Source organism: Xylona heveae, assembly GCF_001619985.1.
Source record: "Xylona heveae TC161 unplaced genomic scaffold L228scaffold_3, whole genome shotgun sequence".
NCBI lineage: Eukaryota > Fungi > Ascomycota > Xylonomycetes > Xylonales > Xylonaceae > Xylona > Xylona heveae.
The window spans coordinates 239,440-256,664 of NW_017264195.1; the positions used below are offsets into that span (position 1 = coordinate 239,440).

The window sequence follows — 17,225 nt, forward strand, 5'->3', positions numbered from 1 at the left end:
CGAATAATAAAGTGGGGATAAGTAGACGGTGAGCCGTGGTTCGGCAAATTATGACAAGAATTCGGAGGCACTACTACGAGGATACGAGATATACCTGCCAATACTGCGCCACGGGAGCAAGGAGATAGGAGTTAATATTTGTTTACAAACATAATAAAAGCTTGACATTTTGAGGGTTTTTTGGACGCTCGCTGATGGTATTATTGAACGTAGTGGATCGGGCTTATCGTATAAATTCTGTAAAGCGCACTCAATGGCATAGAGGTAGGAGAACAGAGGTTAGGGGTTGAAAAGGAAGAAAATGAAGATTGGTTTAGTGCAGCATCTGTGGCACTAGAGAGTGCTACGGGAAAAAGGAATGGAAGTGTGACTGTCTGCGGGATGACGCAACGAGATCCCCTCTGATCCCCCAGGACACAGTGTCGTTATTGACACGACCGAAAATGGGGAGGAGCTCTGAGAATCTAACGTTACTCGAAATCTCGTGGTGAAATGATAGATTGAGAAATTTTCTCCATCAAACCTGTTTGGATGGTGTCAAAACAGCAGAATAGTGGAATCATCGTATGATTATTTCCAGCGATATGATTACCTTTGAATACGAGTGCTAATTAGCCGTTACTTGAAACGGTGTCCTATTGAGGGGCACTATCATCATACGATATACCTTAGTTATGGACCCTTTGGACAAAGCTTTTGCACTTTAATTGCAGACTAGCGGAGTGCACTCTGAAAAATATGGTTGCCTGAATACACACTAGAATGCCTGAAGTTGCACGCTATTTTAAAAGCTCGTGCTTGGTGTGGATTAGTATGAAGAAGCCTTCTCGCATAGATTTTGACTGGTGGTGAATTTACAATGGATAGCGGGTCGGAAGCTGGTAGATGTGTTATCAAAGACCGCGTTTGACGATGTGGTCGTGTTGTCTCGCTAACAAAGTGTGGCTCAACGCGACCCTGAGGCTGAAAAGACTGAATGACGTATGCGGCTATTCTTGTGTGGCACTAATCGCGTCTCTGTGGCTTGACGTGCCGATGTGGCTCGTCTCGAGACCCTGAGATTGAAAGGTCATTGTGCGGCAAGCTCCGCATCTTCGACTTCAGCCCAAAGTTTTTTTCTGTCTCGGCAACTGCCGCCTACTCGTGGCAACCCTCCACAATTTTTCTCGAACGTGTGGAGAAGTCAACACTTCTACTCCGGTATACAGTATTTACTTTTTTAAAAGTCCGAGTGTCAGGGCACCGAGCCTTTCTGGCGCTGCTAGAGTTTTCTGTTCACCCTTTCCTTTTGTTTATTCTCCTACAGGTCCAAGTTGAGCCGTCAACTTAGACTCTCTACACTCCTTCGTTTCTCACAATTTTCGCAAAACCTGGGGTTATTTGCAGTCAGGTTTTGAAGAACTTCGATGAAGATATTTTACGGCCCTGAGCCATAGGACTAGGCTTATACGTATTGACCCGAACGTGCTACATCTCTACATGCGCTTGCTTTGCCACACTGGCAGCGCGCTTGTCTTTTATTCCCATCGACCGACAGTACTTTCACGCGCATCGCAACTTTTCGAGAAGTACCGCGCGTCCTCAACAATGACTGAGATTCAGGGCCTCAAGAAGAAGCTCTTTGGCCGGGAATTCTACGAGAGCATTGGCTCTCCAAAAGTCATTCTGGCACCTATGGTGGATCAGTCTGAGTTTGTACGTTTCTCATTCCCAAGAGCTGAAATGTCGGCGACTAATTTCTTTCAACCAGGCATGGCGTATGCTCTCGCGATCATTCTTTCCTGCCGAATCAAAAACCGATCTTCTCGCGTATACTCCCATGTTCCACTCACGGCTGTTTGGACAAACCCCAGCTTTCCGAGAGAAGTTCTTCCAACCCATCCGAGAGCAATTAGCGACACCTGAAGACAATTCTTACGCCGACCAACATCTTACCGCGCAGAAGTTTCTTGATGGCAACCCAGAATGTGACCGCCCATTGTTTGTCCAATTTTGCGCCAACCAGCCTGATGAATTTCTCCGAGCGGCTCGTTTCGTTCAGCCATACTGCGACGCCGTTGATTTGAATCTGGGATGTCCCCAGGGCATCGCTCGGAAGGGATACTATGGATCGTTTCTGCAAGAAAATTGGGATCTGATTTACAAGTTGATCCAAAAACTCCATACCGAGCTAGACATTCCTATTACAGTCAAATTCCGCATCCAAGAAACCAAAGAAAAGACACTCGAATATGCAAAGATGATCATCTCTGCCGGTGCCAGTATCATCACGGTTCATGGTCGACAACGCGAGCAAAAGGGCCATAATACGGGTCTCGCCGATTGGACTGTCCTGCGTTATGTCCGCGACAATATCCCTCCTGAGGTTGTCATGTTCGCCAATGGCAATATCCTCCAGCACGAGGATATCGAGAAATGTCTTCAAGAAACTGGCGTTGATGGCGTAATGAGTGCTGAAGGAAACCTCTGCGATCCGTCCATCTTCGCGCCTCCCCCGCCTATTGGCCAAGAAGGCCGCGAATACTGGCGTGGTAAGGATGGCAAGGGTGGATATAGGATGGACGCCGTCTTTCGGCGATACCTTGATATTATCCACAAGTATGTGCTTGAACAGCCTGTGCCGGAGCGCGTTCCGTTATTCGCGCGCTCAGAAGATTCCCGTCCTGCTGCCACAATTCTAGAGGAAATGAAGGCCGAGGCCGCAGCTGAAGCTGCAAAGGACGACGACTCCGAGCCGCCTAATAAGAGACAAAAACGCGAAAAGCAAGCCAAAGCTACCTCGCCCAATCTGGTTGCTATGCAGGCCCATCTCTTCCATCTCCTTCGCCCACTCGTCTCAAAGCACACTGATATTCGCGACGCCCTCGCTAGGAGCCGCCCCGGAGATATGGCCTCATATGAGAAGGTCCTGTCCATGGTTCAAAAGGCAGTCAAGCAAGGCCTTCTTGAATATGAACTTGACCCCAGTGCTTTCCACATTGATGAAAAGACAATGGAAGAGCTGGAAAAAGAGAATCCAGGCGTCGATGTCAGTTCAGCCTTGACCATTGCAAGAGTCAAGCGCCCTTGGTTTATTTGTCAGCCGTATGTTCGTCCACTGCCCAAGGAGGCGATCGAGAAGGGTGCCATGTCTTTGAGCAAAAAGGATAAAGCCAAGTTGGAAAAGGACGAGAACCTGTCCAAGCAGGTCGGGGTCGAGCCTGAGGGGAAAGTGGAAAAAGTGTATCCGAATGGCGAAAAGGCGGCAAATGGCGAGAAAAAAGACGGCGAGAATGAGCCAGTGGAGATTCCAAAGGAGGGCGTCGTGTGTGGATGAAGGAATCGAAAGATGGGTGTGGTTCGCCGAAGATAATGCAGTGGTATGCATCTACTATATTGTGGGCGAGCTCTTCACATATCTGCATCCGTCTTTGGGATATAGAAGGGGGACTTCATTGTGTCATACTGGGCCAGCTCAGCATCAGCGCGGCGTTGCATAAAGGAGCATACATTTACAAGGGGTCACGGCGTTAGGATTCTGTGTATTATGATGGAGCGCATTTCGCGGTGATACCTCACATCAATATAGAAGACTAGAACATTGATTTGATTATACCTTTTCGATTAAATGAGTTATTTGAACAAAATTCGAGGGTTTGGTGGCCACATTAACCTGAGACCCTTAGTAACCTTTACGCTGGTTTCGAAATGACCTTTGTCTCTCGACGACTTGATATCGCAGCGTGATTTTTATTATTGAAATTCTTATTATACTCAAGTCTGCGAGCGAGACAAAGAAGACGGAAGGCTTGAAAAGTGGACCGTTTATCTATTTGAAAAGGTGATTGAAAGAGTGTTCTTTTAAATTGCTTGGGGTGAGGTTTCTTTGTTGACTGCCGGCATGCGTGACACGCGGGGGAAGCGATCCGACGACATCGAGTCAACATCACTTCGTCATCATTCCATCCACCTCCAGCCTTTCCTGGCATGAGCCGGCTCATTCTGCTTCAGCAGAGCATCGAGATTAATTCTCTTGTCCCACAATTGTCAAGGTCAATTCAAAGATGGATATAAATCCAGAGTTGCACCAAAATATCTATCTGCTTGCTAATCTGATCAGGCTGCTAACGTTCTTCTGAGAAGTCTCCAAATCCCATGCATCTAGTTATTCGAATTATTTGATCAATGCGATTACGATTCTAGTCCTTCTTGATGTTTTAAACCCTTTACGCCGTTCCATCTATTTCACTCATTTATATATGCTGTCTCTTCTAGCGCAACCTACTCCTCCGCTTCTTCCTCTCCGTCGTTCTCGTCCTCTTCCTCCTCCTCCTCTTCTTCCTCCTCTGTTTTCTTTGTTTTGCCCTTACCCTTGCCTTTGGTTGTTGTCCTACTTTTTGCTGATCTGGCTTGCTTACCCGCCTGCTCATTTGCCCGTGGGTTCTTTCCAAGCATTTCATTACATTCTGGAATTCTTCCGCGCTGGGAAATTAAACTGTCGCGTGTTCTGCGTGGGCGAGGAACATCCGAACTAGGAAGAGCCTGTCCCTCAAACCGCGCATTAAAGTCATTGAGGACTCTTCTCCAGTTTATGGTCCTTTCTTTGTTTGCGAGTGACTGCCGCGTCACGTCGATCAGGAACTGGTTTTCTTCTGGCGTGTATGGTACGGCTCCAGCTCGTGCAATCTCTCCGGTTGCGCGTCGGAATTGTTGTTGCCGCCATCGATTCAGTTTTACAACTGATGCGCTGTCATTCCAATCGACGGGATGTTTGTATCTTTGTGTTTTGGTTTTATTTCCCTTGGTGATGGTAATCGAGAGCTTGGATGGGTCGGGCTTTCCACGCTCTGCAGGGCCGCGGTCCAAATGGAGCTATCAGCAGTCAGTGTGTGGGCTTTCATTTCAATCATTCAAATTTTGCAAGTGCGTTGAAGCGGAAGCCGGAAAAGGGGCCAGGCAGCGCTGTGAAACTTACTCTTTCTGACATCCTCTCGTTCTCGGGAATGGTCGACAATAAAGTATGTTGTCTCCGAGCTGACGGCGCCGATGCGTCGCCTTCTTCTTCCTCTTCTGCGCCTTCTGCTGCCTCTTCATCATTTTCTTCTTCCTCGTCATCATCGTCGTCGGCCGGGAAATCTGGTAGATGAAATGGGCGGGTCGATAAGCTTCGAGTGTTTCGTCTTGACCGAATTGTGGGTGGCTGCTCCTCTTCGTCATCATCGTCATCGCCCGGAAAGTCGGGTAGTCGCAGTGGGCCTGTTGTTGCCTCTTCTTCTTTGACTATCGGGGTGTCTTCTTCTTCTGTTGCTATTGCGGATGCTGCAGGGGCAGGAGGAGGCGCGTGTGCTGGTGCCTGTGACGGAGCTGCAGGTCTGGCGGCTGCGGCGGTGGTCTGCGCAGCAATACTAGCAGATGTTGCGCCGCCTGTACGGCCGGCACCGCCTTGTTCTAATCTTCTTGATGCTCGAGGCACGCGCCTTAATACTCCTCCCACACTTGCGAGTCTTGTTGGTGTTCGTGCCTGTGGCGTTGCACTTGGGCGTGCATCCGATGCTTCCGGGACTTCTGATACTTTTCTTCTTTTCTGGGGAGGTGATCTTTCTTCTTCTGCCGCTTTTGGATTCTCTTCTCCCTCGTCTTTCTCTTCTGCCTTTCTCTTTCCCGTGACAGGAGGAGCAATATAGGATTGGACGTTCTGGGCAGCTGGTAGAGGCTGTTCCGCCGTCGGCTCTACTACCTGATGAGTCGTTTGGTGCAGTGGCAGCGATCCCGCTTGAATAGGGGGCGGGTGTTGTTCCGTCGCCGGCTGGACCATCTGCTGAGATGCTGGGCGTATCTGTAACGGCTCCGCTTGCCCTGCCAGCTGGCCCAAAATTGCAAGACCGCCCTCTGACTCCTCTTCCAACTCAGGCATTAAGTCAAACGGTAGCCGCTCCGCTTGTCCTGCCAGCTGGCCCAGCATTGCAAGACCGGGAGCATCTAGTATGGATTCTCCAATTGGGGCTACAATCATACCGAACTGCCGTTGAGTCACGACACTGGCAGTATCTACAATTGCTCGTCTAAGCGCAATCCGCCATGAATTATCAAGTGGATGATTTTGTTCCATCTCTAGGGCCATTTCCCGCAATAAACGAAGCTCCTCAACGCCGACTCGCCGTTCAAACAATGCAATCCCTTCCGGCATGAAGATGGTCCATTCACCTGTGCCAAAGCTTCTCTCCATTCTGAATCTTTCCGAGATACCAGAGGATCTTGGAACAGGTCCTGCGGGTCCTGCTGAAGGCTGCGGTTGAGCCTGTTCGGGCAATGTAGGAGCTCCTGGACCTGTTAACTGTCCAGCGGCCGATAAGATAGATAGTCCTGCTCCTACTTCGTCCGGCACAGCGATAACATCTCTATCAATCCCACTCGGTCCGAAATATTCATCCTCGTCAGATGATTCAGTCTCTGAGTCGTACTCGAACCCATGGGGCGAATCAGCCAGGAGCCAGCCCGGTTCTATTCCGTTTCTAATACAGTTCCGTCGAACAATATGGTCAAATGTTGAAAGATTTCCGTGCTGTCTCCACCCGAGGGCGACCATCCGCTGATATCTTCGTCTGTCTTGCGCAGTGGCATATCCACCTACCGCCAATCTCATGGGCAGGACTAGCCTCCATGGGTGAGAGCCGCCAACGCGGACGAGTGTAAACGGTTTATATTCAGTTGTCGTTTGGGGTGTAAGTGTAGGGATTTCGATCGCAGGTGCTGCAGGGGCCTGCTCCTGTTGCTCTTGTTCTAGTTGAGGTTGTTCTACTGGAGCTGGTTCAGATGCCAGCGCAGGATTTGGTACATCCTGTGGCTGCGCTAAGGGCTGCACAACAATGGTATCTCCCATTTCCGAAGACGATTCTGATCCTGGATCGCTCAAATCGCTCGAACTGGAGCTGAGTCTATGCCGACGTATCCTTCTTTCCTCTTCAGTTGTTTGATTTTGTGTTTGTCTTTGAGCTTGGCCGCGAGTTTGCCCTGCAGGCTGATCTTGACTTGGCGCTGGACTACTCGAAACTTCTCTTGAGGAATGTCTGGAGCCTCCTGGTTGACTTGCGCCTCTTCCTCGTCCCCGACCGCGGCCACGAGGGCGACCGCGGCCGCGACCACGGCTTTGCGAACGAGATGCCGGCGGCTGGGGTCCAGGCTGAGGCTGGTCCTGGTTCAATGTCCCTCTTCCTCTCCTTGAGCGTCGACTCTCGGCCACCTCAATTCTTCTAAGGTTTTCCGCTTCGTCGTCATACTGCCTCTGCAAGTCTCTGGCCAAAGTTTCATCATCCTGTTGCTCACCAGCTGCGTTACCTCCTGCCTCACCGTCATCTTCATTTGCGCCTTCACCGTTATCCGTTCTCGAAATCTCCACTTGGACCTCTTCCTCTTCCTCTGTACCTCTATCGCCTCCTTTAAAATGGCGCCTTTGTCTGTCGCCTGTTGGTCTTGTTGTACGAGTCAATCTGACTCTCCAGGTTCCTCGTGTTCTAATCGGCCCGGTAGGACGTGCTGGCAGATGTGGAATTGCAGCCGAAGCCGGAAGACTCGCTGCTCTTCTTCCAGCTTCAGCAAATGCTCCCAAAAGTCTCTGCCGCTCAGCTTCTCTTGCTGCCCTAGCCCTTGCTTTCCTCGCATTGAGCTCCTTGTGGCTCTTTATAATTTCCTTTCTTGTTTCATGTGCTAGTGTATCCCTCCCGGGACCGCGCCGTGCAAGGAACCGTGCATATCGCGCTGCTCGCTCATCGGCTTGTTTGTGTTGTTTTTCTTCTGCGGCTTCGCGTCTGGCGAGCAACGCTTCCACGTCTCGTTCAAGGCGGCTCTTGTACTTTTCTGGTGGCGACGCTTCTCGTTGACCTTGGCCTTGGCCTTGGGTTCGGGCTTGGAATTGTACAGGCGCATTTCCGGGCAAACTTCCGGCAATGTCATTCGCCCATTGACTCACGAACAATCCAGAGCTGCGACGGCGATCGCGGTCAGCCCTCTGCCGGCCGGGATCATTTTGTCTCTGCCCGGGCATGCTTGCGGTTTCTGTTCGAGTTTGGTAATTTGATGAAGTCTATAACTATACTACGTTGCTATTCAAGTTTGCCAGTGGTGGATGGTTGAACGCTGCCTTTTCTGCAAATGTTGTACTATGTTTGCTAACTGACGCGGCGCTAGATTCGACGCTGAAAGAAATATGTTTGAGATATTCTCTTTTATCAAAGACGCCGGTCAAAAGACGTGGTTCAAAATGTCGAGTTTCGAGCGGTTGATCGTATGGTAAGTCTGTATCAGTACTGAAGCCTCTCCAAAAATAGCCTGCCACCGTTTGAAGCAGGCTAGACAAGCCTCTCCTCGTATGTACGCCAGGGAAGATTGTTCGTTGTTTGGCAATGAAGCCCGGAGATGTTTGTTCAAATTTCCAAATGACACTGACGAAAAGAAAAACAAAGGACTTTTTCGAAGCAGAAAGATGTTGAAAGTTCAAATTCCTATCGTCTTTGAAAAGATTTTCGGAATTTGTGTGCAAGAAGCCTTCGCTCTTCTAGCAAACAGCGCCAGCGGCGCATTAAGCTTCTATTTATGCCTGACATTGCGATGACGGTTGGCAGCCTGCCAGGCCCCATTTTCGGAGGACGAAGGTATCTCCAAGAACAAAGAAAATGGCAGACGTGGTGTACATTTGCGTTCCATGTCAAAAGGAAAGCAGCGAAGCCTGGGGTGGCAGGCTCTTAGGCTGGAATTTCAAAAGAAAGAAAGAAGCTGATGCGGAAGATTGACCTGCCCATGGCAGGCTTGTCTGCTTGTCGTCTTCCTTGTGGTGTTGTATTCTTTGCTTGTCTTGCTTGCTCGTTGCCGGCTAATTGAGCAGTGACTTGACCGAATGGCGTGACTCGTGAATGAAAGAGAAAATGAATCAGATCAAATGAATGAAATAGCAAGTGAGAAGCTATCGAATTAGCGTCCTTGCATTTGCACGCCAGCGCGAGGCCTCATTATTGCTTTCTTGTTGAGTTTCTTGCCTCATCTCCACATATTCTTATTCTTGTTCTTTCTTTTATCCTCGGCTTCCCACGATAATTTATTTGAAAAAGAAGCTTGCTTCTGCCGGATGCATTCGACAGCAACCAACATCGGAGCGCCAGACTTGAAGCGTGCTATTAACCTTTCTGGTTTATGGTACAAGGCGTATTACATCAATGTATGATGTATCATGTCAAGTCTCAAGCGCCTTTTTCGTGTCTATGTGTTTGCTTTATCTTTTCTTACTTTACGTTTTTCCCTTCCAGACCTACACGGAGTTTCTCTTCAAAGGAAAGTTTCATTTCAGCAGCCAAAAATAATGAGTAGCACCGTCTGGGAGGCAGGTAGAGCCTTCATCTTTACCATATACTTGCACCACTGCTGCACCTGCGCTCAGCAGTCACGACTCACAAAACTCACAAATCAATGCAATTCAGAGCCAACATGGACATGTAGCGACTTATATCCTTCTTCTCCCCAGACACTACTGATCATGCAACGAACAGGCCCAGAGTAGTGGAAAGTCGTTGAGTGTCTGGCTCTGAATGCATCTACGCAAGATAGCACAAAGAGAAAATGGTATACCGTTATTACCGTATGCTGAGCCCGCAATTTATAATGCCACGAGATCGTTTTCCCCAAAGGTAATTAATCGCAATGAGTCAATATGTCATTGTATTGCTCTAAACTTCTAAATTTCTAAACTTCTAATGTCCGCATCTACATTCGCATTCCGCTCTGGCACTGGCACTGGCGCTACAGTTCTGCAGACCATCTTCTTTTTGTTATATTATCAAATACTGAAAGAAATATTCCGCCCACCAGCCATGTGGCCGACGATTGACCACACTTGTCACGCAGCACGCTTGTCACACTTGTCTTTCACACACGCTCCGGAATCACCGATACTAGCTCTGATTCTCTACGCTAAGTGAACACTGAACACTGAAGTGACATTAAGCCCTAATTGCATGCAGCACGGCTGCACGTTATATTCAATTTCCACATTTCTATTCCCGGTATCCCGTCTTTTTTTCTTTCAGACTTTCAGACTTTCAGACTTGCAGTCCCTTTTCTCTTTCAGTCTTTGAGCCGTTGTACGGTGTAATTTTTGACGTATGACATGCATGACACTCATGTGCCTTGACACTTGTTATGCTTGTGACGCTTGTGACGCTTGTGACGCTTGTGACGCTTGTGAGTCGTGTATCATGACACTTAAAGAAACGGAGCTAAATTGGAATTGATTATTGGACGGTAGACCAACTTCATACCTACCTAAGGTAGGTAGTAAGTTAGCTTCATGTCGCGAATCGCAAGTCACGACTCACTATTTTTGGAACGGGAGGTGCGGGCAGCGGGGGGGAACAAAGAATACTATTATACCGTAGTAGGCTTATCAGCTCTTTGTGCCACTAAAATCTACGTTTCTGATATTACCACTGTCCACGGGCCGCCGCCCACGATTCTAAATTTCTACAAATTGCGGAGTCAGAAATTGTCCACGACTGAAACTACCTAGCATTATCTAGACATGTCACATGAGAGTACCATGGTTATTACGGAATCTTTATTTCCCATTCATGTTTCCTGTCCCTGTTTTTCTGTTTCTATCTCCTTCCAGTCTCCCGTTTCTTTTACTTTAATCCTGCTTCCTGAATCCCGAGTCCCGAGTCCTGAGTCCAGAGTCCAGAGTCCAGTTGATAGTTGATAGTAGGTCGTGTACGGTGCAATCGATTGTTCTTGGACTCTTAGTCTTGAGTCTTGAGTCTTGAGTCTTAAGTCTACGTAAGTGACTAAGTCAAAGTCAAATGAGACTATGAGACAACAAAGCGCATTTAACATACAGTATACCATCAACGTCCTAGCGGTACAGTACACCTTACTCGTATCGTTCGAATGTAGGAAAAATGACAGTGCCAGGAGACATGTAGGCACACTAAATTAGTTACCTAGTTAAATTACTTTCCATCTATAGTTTGACTAGTAAAGACTCATGGAGTCATGCATGGTGTGCTAAATAAATGCTTTAAAAAGTCAGACCATCAGACTGTTAAACAGTTAGACAGTTAGACTATTATAGCTTTAATGACTTAGCAACTACAAAGACAAGAACTATTATATCAATGGACCTCCTTACTACCTTGTACATGTCTTTCTTTTGTAGAGACAGTAGTTGTTAACTGGTAGATATGCCATGTACCTTATGTACCTTATAGTCTACAAATGCTCTAGCCTGTTAAGAATATAGTATTACTTGTTTATTTCTTATTACTTATTGCTTTTGCTTTTGCTACTATATATACTATATCTAGATAGCTTGTAGCCTAAATTAATAATACAAAAGCTCTATAAATTTTAAAGGAAAAAAAGTATAGTAAAACTATAAAAGAAGTATATAGAAATTTAGCTAAAAAATCTTTAAAGCTAGCTACTTAGTATATAAAATCCATGATAGTAATGCTATAGTACAGTCATAAATCTAATGAGAAAAACAGTATATAGTCTATAAAGTACAAGGTTTCTAGCCTTGTTTCTATAGTTTATTGTCTAGATTTTTAATTATAACATAGGTAAAAATCCTTTCTTTTAACTTCTAGGACCTGGTTAGCTAGTTAGGCTATAAAGAACAAAGATTTTTTTCTACTCTTTATTGTCTTTAGGTACAAAGAGAGCATTATTATTATTAAAGTCTAGAATAGTAATTGTTAAATTGTCTAGAATCTAGTTGTCTCTAGTTGTTAAATTTTTCAAGGTTTAGTTGTCATTATTCAATCTATCTACAAAACATAAACTTTTCTAGGTCTGTCATGGCAGCTGGGTCCAGACCAGCCCGGCCAACAATGGCGTTGCTCCAGACCCTTATAAGCGCCCAGCATGTCACACGCATGACAGCCACAGGGTAGTCCAGTGGCTATATGCTGCATATATATCGTGGGGTAGAACGCTCTGCCAAAGGGCAAGCGTTCTACTTTTGTTACATAGAGCCTAGCTATCACTCCTACTCCGCTTTATTCCAGCTTGCGACCGCCCTGTGTATCCCAGGTATCACTACACAGTTACGAGGCGAGGCCCTTACAAGGTCTTTCTACTGTCATTGTCCTTAATTTCCAGGTTTTCTTTTTTCTAGTCCTCTTCTTGTATAGCAATTGTAGTCTTAATCAAGTAGTTAACAAGTACATTAGAATTAATGTCATTACTTAACATTGACTAAACCTTATTGCATGTTTCATCTTTATCAATCTCTACAATATGGTTTAAGATCTAAGTCTTCCAAGTTTTGGCCTTGGCCAGAGAGTGCTTAGCTCTTTTGATTATTTTGCCAGCTGGATTTTCTTCCTAATTAATAGTATTCAAGACTTAAGGCTCAAGTATATTAATCTCAATAGTCTGCCTGACTCCAGTTGCCTTGCAAGATCCAGCTTGGCTTGCTGCAGTTGCAAGATAAGGTCAGCAGAAAGCATGTCAGAATCGCAGATCTTCTGGCAGGTGACGTCCTTGTCAATATGGTTGGCATAGAGGCACAGAACAGCTGTTTCCTCCAAGATCTAATTGCCATCCTGGTGACAGATGGTCAACTAGGTTTCAACGTACACGTGGTGGCCTTCTTGGATCCAGAATGCTACATGTGCTTTTGCTCCTGGCCCTGATCCTCTCATTGCCCCATTGCACACTGAGGGATGCTGTTCATAGAATGGTCGGGTGAAGGGGCAGAGTAGCGCTTGTAAGGGTTGAACCAGTGATGCTTCTTTTGAGAAGTAGGTGAGACACTGAGACTATTCTGTCTCATGTCTCGGGTCTCGACTCTCGACTCTCAGTTGATGCCTTCTTGCGGACGTTATTCTCCAGGTTTCTCTCTTCCTGGTCCCGTTCGACTTGGTCATCAACCTCATCTCTAAAGTCGTAGGCAGTAGACAGGAGACTTGTCTACTGCGTCTAGCATGTTTGATGCTTTGCCAAAAAACTGAACAAAAATAAAAATAAAAATAAGAGAAAAGAAAAACACCTCGAGAGTTCGATTCAGCAAGGACACCTTGAACGGCTTTCGTGATGTTTCATGACCCTAAGGTAAAAAGAACGAAAGAAAGAAAGGAAGAAGAAAGGAAGAAAGTTGTATGATGCGGTCACTAAAACTCCCAGGGACCTGGAACTCATACACCATGACAGTGTGGCTTTGTCCGATTCTCCGACCACGTCCCACAGCCTGGCTCCCAATGGGATGGCTGGTCGGCGGATCGAACATGTACACGTTGTGGCATAATTGGTGGAGATTGAGACCACATGAGTTAACGGAATATGAGCAATTAAGTAGACTGTAGCATTGTCTTGTTTCTCTCGGAAGTAAACTCTCTCACAAGATTTCTTCGCTCTTCCAGATTTAGATTTGCTGAAAAGACTGGAGCGTCAATACGGAGCAGCTTCAAGATCTTGAAGATTAATATTTGCTCAGCTGGAAACAAACACCAAATTATGGCCTTTTCTCTCCTTTTTATGGTTTGTTCTGCAACGAGGCTGAGAATCCCATTCAACTTTGGTGAGTGATGGCAATACTCATGATTCACGAGCAATATCAATATTGTTTCCAATATCTGGGACCTTGTATTCATCATACAAGGATTTTGTACAGTGCCTAGCGGAGGCTTGGTGGTCCGATGAGTCTCTTTCAAGAGTGGAATTGCCACGTAGAGTGCGCCGACGACCACGACGAGAGCGACGGTTGAAATTGCTGATTTTGATGTCCCGCATGAATCCGGGCAGATAGTCCTTGCCGAAGTTTCGGAAGAGCAATAACGAGGCGAAAGCACCCCTGGCCGGGACAATGACTGTCTTAAGAAAGATGGCATCCAAGACTAAGTTCCGAAACGTAGTTAGAGATTCTTCAGAGCTTGAATCATCATCATCTGGCTCCTCCGATAAGTAGAACAGACACCATCGGGTCGCTCAGTGATTCCGTGATGAAGCTCTTGCAAGATCTCTAGTTGTGGAGGGCACCGTGGATCAAGAAGCAGATGGCATCCTGGAGGTACTCGGGCTGAGGACCATGACGGAATGAAGACATCAGTGGCCATAGTATATGCAATGTATACAGACTGCCTGGTGGGTAACACAATGCGCAGGATTGCCATTCCTTGGTCGCTTCCATCGACAGTTTCCTCCCCCTCCCCGCACCTTTGCCTTGGGCAATGGTACTGCCACTTGAACTTGTACTTAGGGAAATCAGATTTAGGGTCCTCAGCTGCCTTTGTAGCCTTTTTGACCTTTTTTGTCCGCTCTCGGACCTTTTTGATGGTCATTTTGTAAATTCTGGTAATATTTAGAGTTAAAGTATAGTTTAACTTCCAAATCTCACTGTAAAATAGTGCTCTGATCCCGAAACAACATGTTCGAAGGCCATTGCTATTTTCTGGCAATGCTCCATGCACTGCATTGGTCATACTGGCATCTATAAAGTAGAAAAGTATAGAGATATAGCACAATCCACTCCCCAGATGCGTGTGAGGGTGGGGGTTCTAGATTTGGGAGTGGTGCCAGGGGCTCGCCGTTCGGGAGAGGAGAGGCATGGTGCAAAGAGGTTCGTCGGGCCGATGCTAGAAGAGCTTTCGACTGACTATCGTTTGACAACTCCTGCGTTGGTGGGTGGCGGTGAGAGACTATGGGTCGAGGAGGACCGCAATGGCAGAATTGACATCCTGCACGAATCTAGGCAGATGGCCCCTGCTAGAGTATACTGAAAAGTCCGATCAACTTCGTTGAGTGCTGGCAATACTCTCGGACGGTAGTAATACGGTCTCCTGTGCCTGGAACCATATATTGGTCCTCCATCGATACGGACGCCGTGATCCGCACTATTTGAGCGCACTCGGATGTGGCGTGCCTAGATGCATAGACCGCACACTTGTTCCTCCGGCTTACGGCCCTGAGCCTGATCTTTTGCCCTCCAACCTGTAGGGTCAGGTTGGAGCGTCTCTTCTCTGGAATTCCAGGTCTTATCGAAGACTAGGAGGCGCGTTTCACCACGGGTTTCTGCCATTGTTCTGACCCCAGTCCAGAAATTGGACTTGCCTGCGGTGGCGTGTGAATAGCAATTCGTGCTTTCCGGAAGCTCTAGTCGGTGTGCATAAGGGCTGATGATTTCAGTAATTTTGAACCGTCCGAGATTCTCCCAGTCGAGTTTCTGTTTCTTTGACGGTCTCTCTGTCTGGATGTCTCGAGCATCGAAACGTATTCCATCCCCAACTCTATAAGTTCGGTGGTGGTACGAGCTAGGTCTTCCCACGGCTTGCAACTTTAGCCAGAACATGGCCACAGCAGAATCGACTCAATCAGAGCTTAATATTGTTATTCGCTTTTATTGCGACTGGTTGCCAGAATCTCAAGTGGTTGGATTTGCAAAATGTAATTGACCGGCTCGGCGAAATCTCCGCAATTGCACGCTTTCTCCTAGTCCTCTAGGCTCTCGTTGAGACTAAGTATTATTCGCTCACCAGGAGCCAGTTGGAAATGTTTTGTCTTAATGTTAGTGTAAATACTTCTCAGCCTGAGTATTACCAAGTAATACGTCTTATTCTGTAAACGTTGCAAGCAAAAACCTGTCAGGCAAGTCGAAAATCCGGTCAACCCACGCGCCGTCGCCTCGGTCAATTCGTATATGTCCCACGAGGTTTGATAAATTCTCGTTCTGCACCGAAAACATGCCAATTTATTTTCCATCCGATACTCCACAGAATCTCGTCGCGATTGTAAAGTCGTTTGTTGGTTCTTCGGACTCCTGAAAGGAGAAAAGAGGTATTTCGTAAAGTTGTGGTAATTATTTCGTTGTATGGTTCCAGTATAAGAAAGAACATGGCGTCTCGAGGTTTTCAAATTATTGTATCTGTGTATCGCAGCCAAGCAGACCACCAGCCGTAGTAACAGGTGATGTTCGCCGTTGACACTTCCACCATGACGTGATCGCAAAGTTTCAATTGCAATTTGCTATACAGTATAAAATATCATATTCGGAAGACCAACATGTTCTCGAAAAACGCAGTTGTAGTATTGGGTATAAAGCGCAAGTGCGCCACGTCTTGCTTAACCGGTCGATTATTGCTATGATTGCGTCCGAGCCACCCGCTGGACTCGATTTCCAGTTAGTTTACGTCTGATGGCCCATGACAAATATGAAGTGACTATGAATATTTGAAGCATTTTCATCACACTGAAACATATCATGGACTGGTGTTAAGCTACCCTGGACGGTATTTGCTCCGCCCGGGACTGCTTCTCGGATCGCCAATCGCCATAATAACAGGATATATGTGTACCGTAGTTTCTTTCTATAGTGATGCAAATATATGAGTATAGAAGTATATGAGGAATCAAGGATAATTGTATATAAAATTGAACGTATACAGTATAAGCAATATATATCTGTATATACTGAAGAACAAAAGAAGAAAGAAAGAAAGAAAAGAAGGAAGAAAGAGGGATTTACGCGGATGGCAGGGGATATTTATACCCTTCGTCCTCTCAGCTTCGCTCGTGAATCTGGCCCATATGAGGTGCAATCATGCCGTCGTATGTGAATACAGAGAAAGAAACCATGAATCGGGAGAGACAATTTTAGGAAGAGGTGCTGATTGCGGCAAATTTATGTGGCGGAGGAGGCGTTAATGAGGAGATGTGAAGCAGCGAGAGGAATACAGCTGTGAAGCAAAGCAATTGAATGGAAAAGGAAAGAAATCATTTGGGGGAATGGTGGCGTGAAGTAAGAGAAAGAGAATAAACATATTCCCAAGTCCAGGTCAGCAGTTGGCATTAACGTAGTAGAGTGAACGCAGACATCAAAAGAGAATGTAATACAGAGTGGAAAATAATAGTAACGAAGGGGAGAAAAAGAGAAAGGGAAAGAGGTTTGAGATATATGTGACCAAAGAAGGAGTATTCGACGACTGAGTTCCCCACGGAATCTGGAGGGTTTAAGGGTCCGTTCGCCGGAACAATAAAATGCTGGAGATTCGGACGGGCTCCGACAAACCCCTAGATTACTGCAGCATTAAAACTCGAAGATGACTTGTGACAGGCTAGATAATATCAAGATATAAGAAGCATAAGTAGGAAATAGATACAAAAAAAACCATTATATCACAGGATATAATCTATTTTGTTCATGTCTAGTACTCGGTAATATCTACAAATATATACAATCCCTAGAGAGGAAGTTCAGAGCTCTTGAA

At 46.5% G+C, this 17,225-nt stretch overlaps 3 protein-coding genes across 3 annotated transcripts; 1 reads left to right on the forward strand and 2 right to left on the reverse strand.

Moving 5' to 3' along the window:
• Window positions 1-1,587: 1,587 nt before the first annotated feature.
• Window positions 1,588-3,316, forward strand: L228DRAFT_209063 (FMN-linked oxidoreductase; the record flags this gene model as incomplete). Its single annotated transcript, XM_018329794.1, has 2 exons — window positions 1,588-1,695; window positions 1,751-3,316. The coding sequence occupies 2 exons, from the start codon at window positions 1,588-1,590 to the stop codon at window positions 3,314-3,316; spliced, it is 1,674 nt and encodes a 557-aa protein (XP_018189563.1).
• An 854-nt stretch (window positions 3,317-4,170) lies between these two features.
• L228DRAFT_236983 (hypothetical protein) lies at window positions 4,171-8,020 on the reverse strand (the record flags this gene model as incomplete). The annotated part of the gene is made up of 3 exons (XM_018330887.1): window positions 4,171-4,219; window positions 4,265-4,851; window positions 4,955-8,020. The coding sequence occupies 3 exons, from the start codon at window positions 8,018-8,020 to the stop codon at window positions 4,171-4,173; spliced, it is 3,702 nt and encodes a 1,233-aa protein (XP_018189564.1).
• Window positions 8,021-13,560: 5,540 nt separating this feature from the next.
• L228DRAFT_236984 (hypothetical protein) lies at window positions 13,561-14,391 on the reverse strand (the record flags this gene model as incomplete). Its single annotated transcript, XM_018330888.1, has 3 exons — window positions 13,561-13,859; window positions 13,940-14,313; window positions 14,360-14,391. 3 exons carry the CDS (start codon window positions 14,389-14,391, stop codon window positions 13,561-13,563), a joined length of 705 nt encoding a protein of 234 aa, XP_018189565.1.
• Between the last annotated feature and the right edge of the window lie 2,834 nt (window positions 14,392-17,225).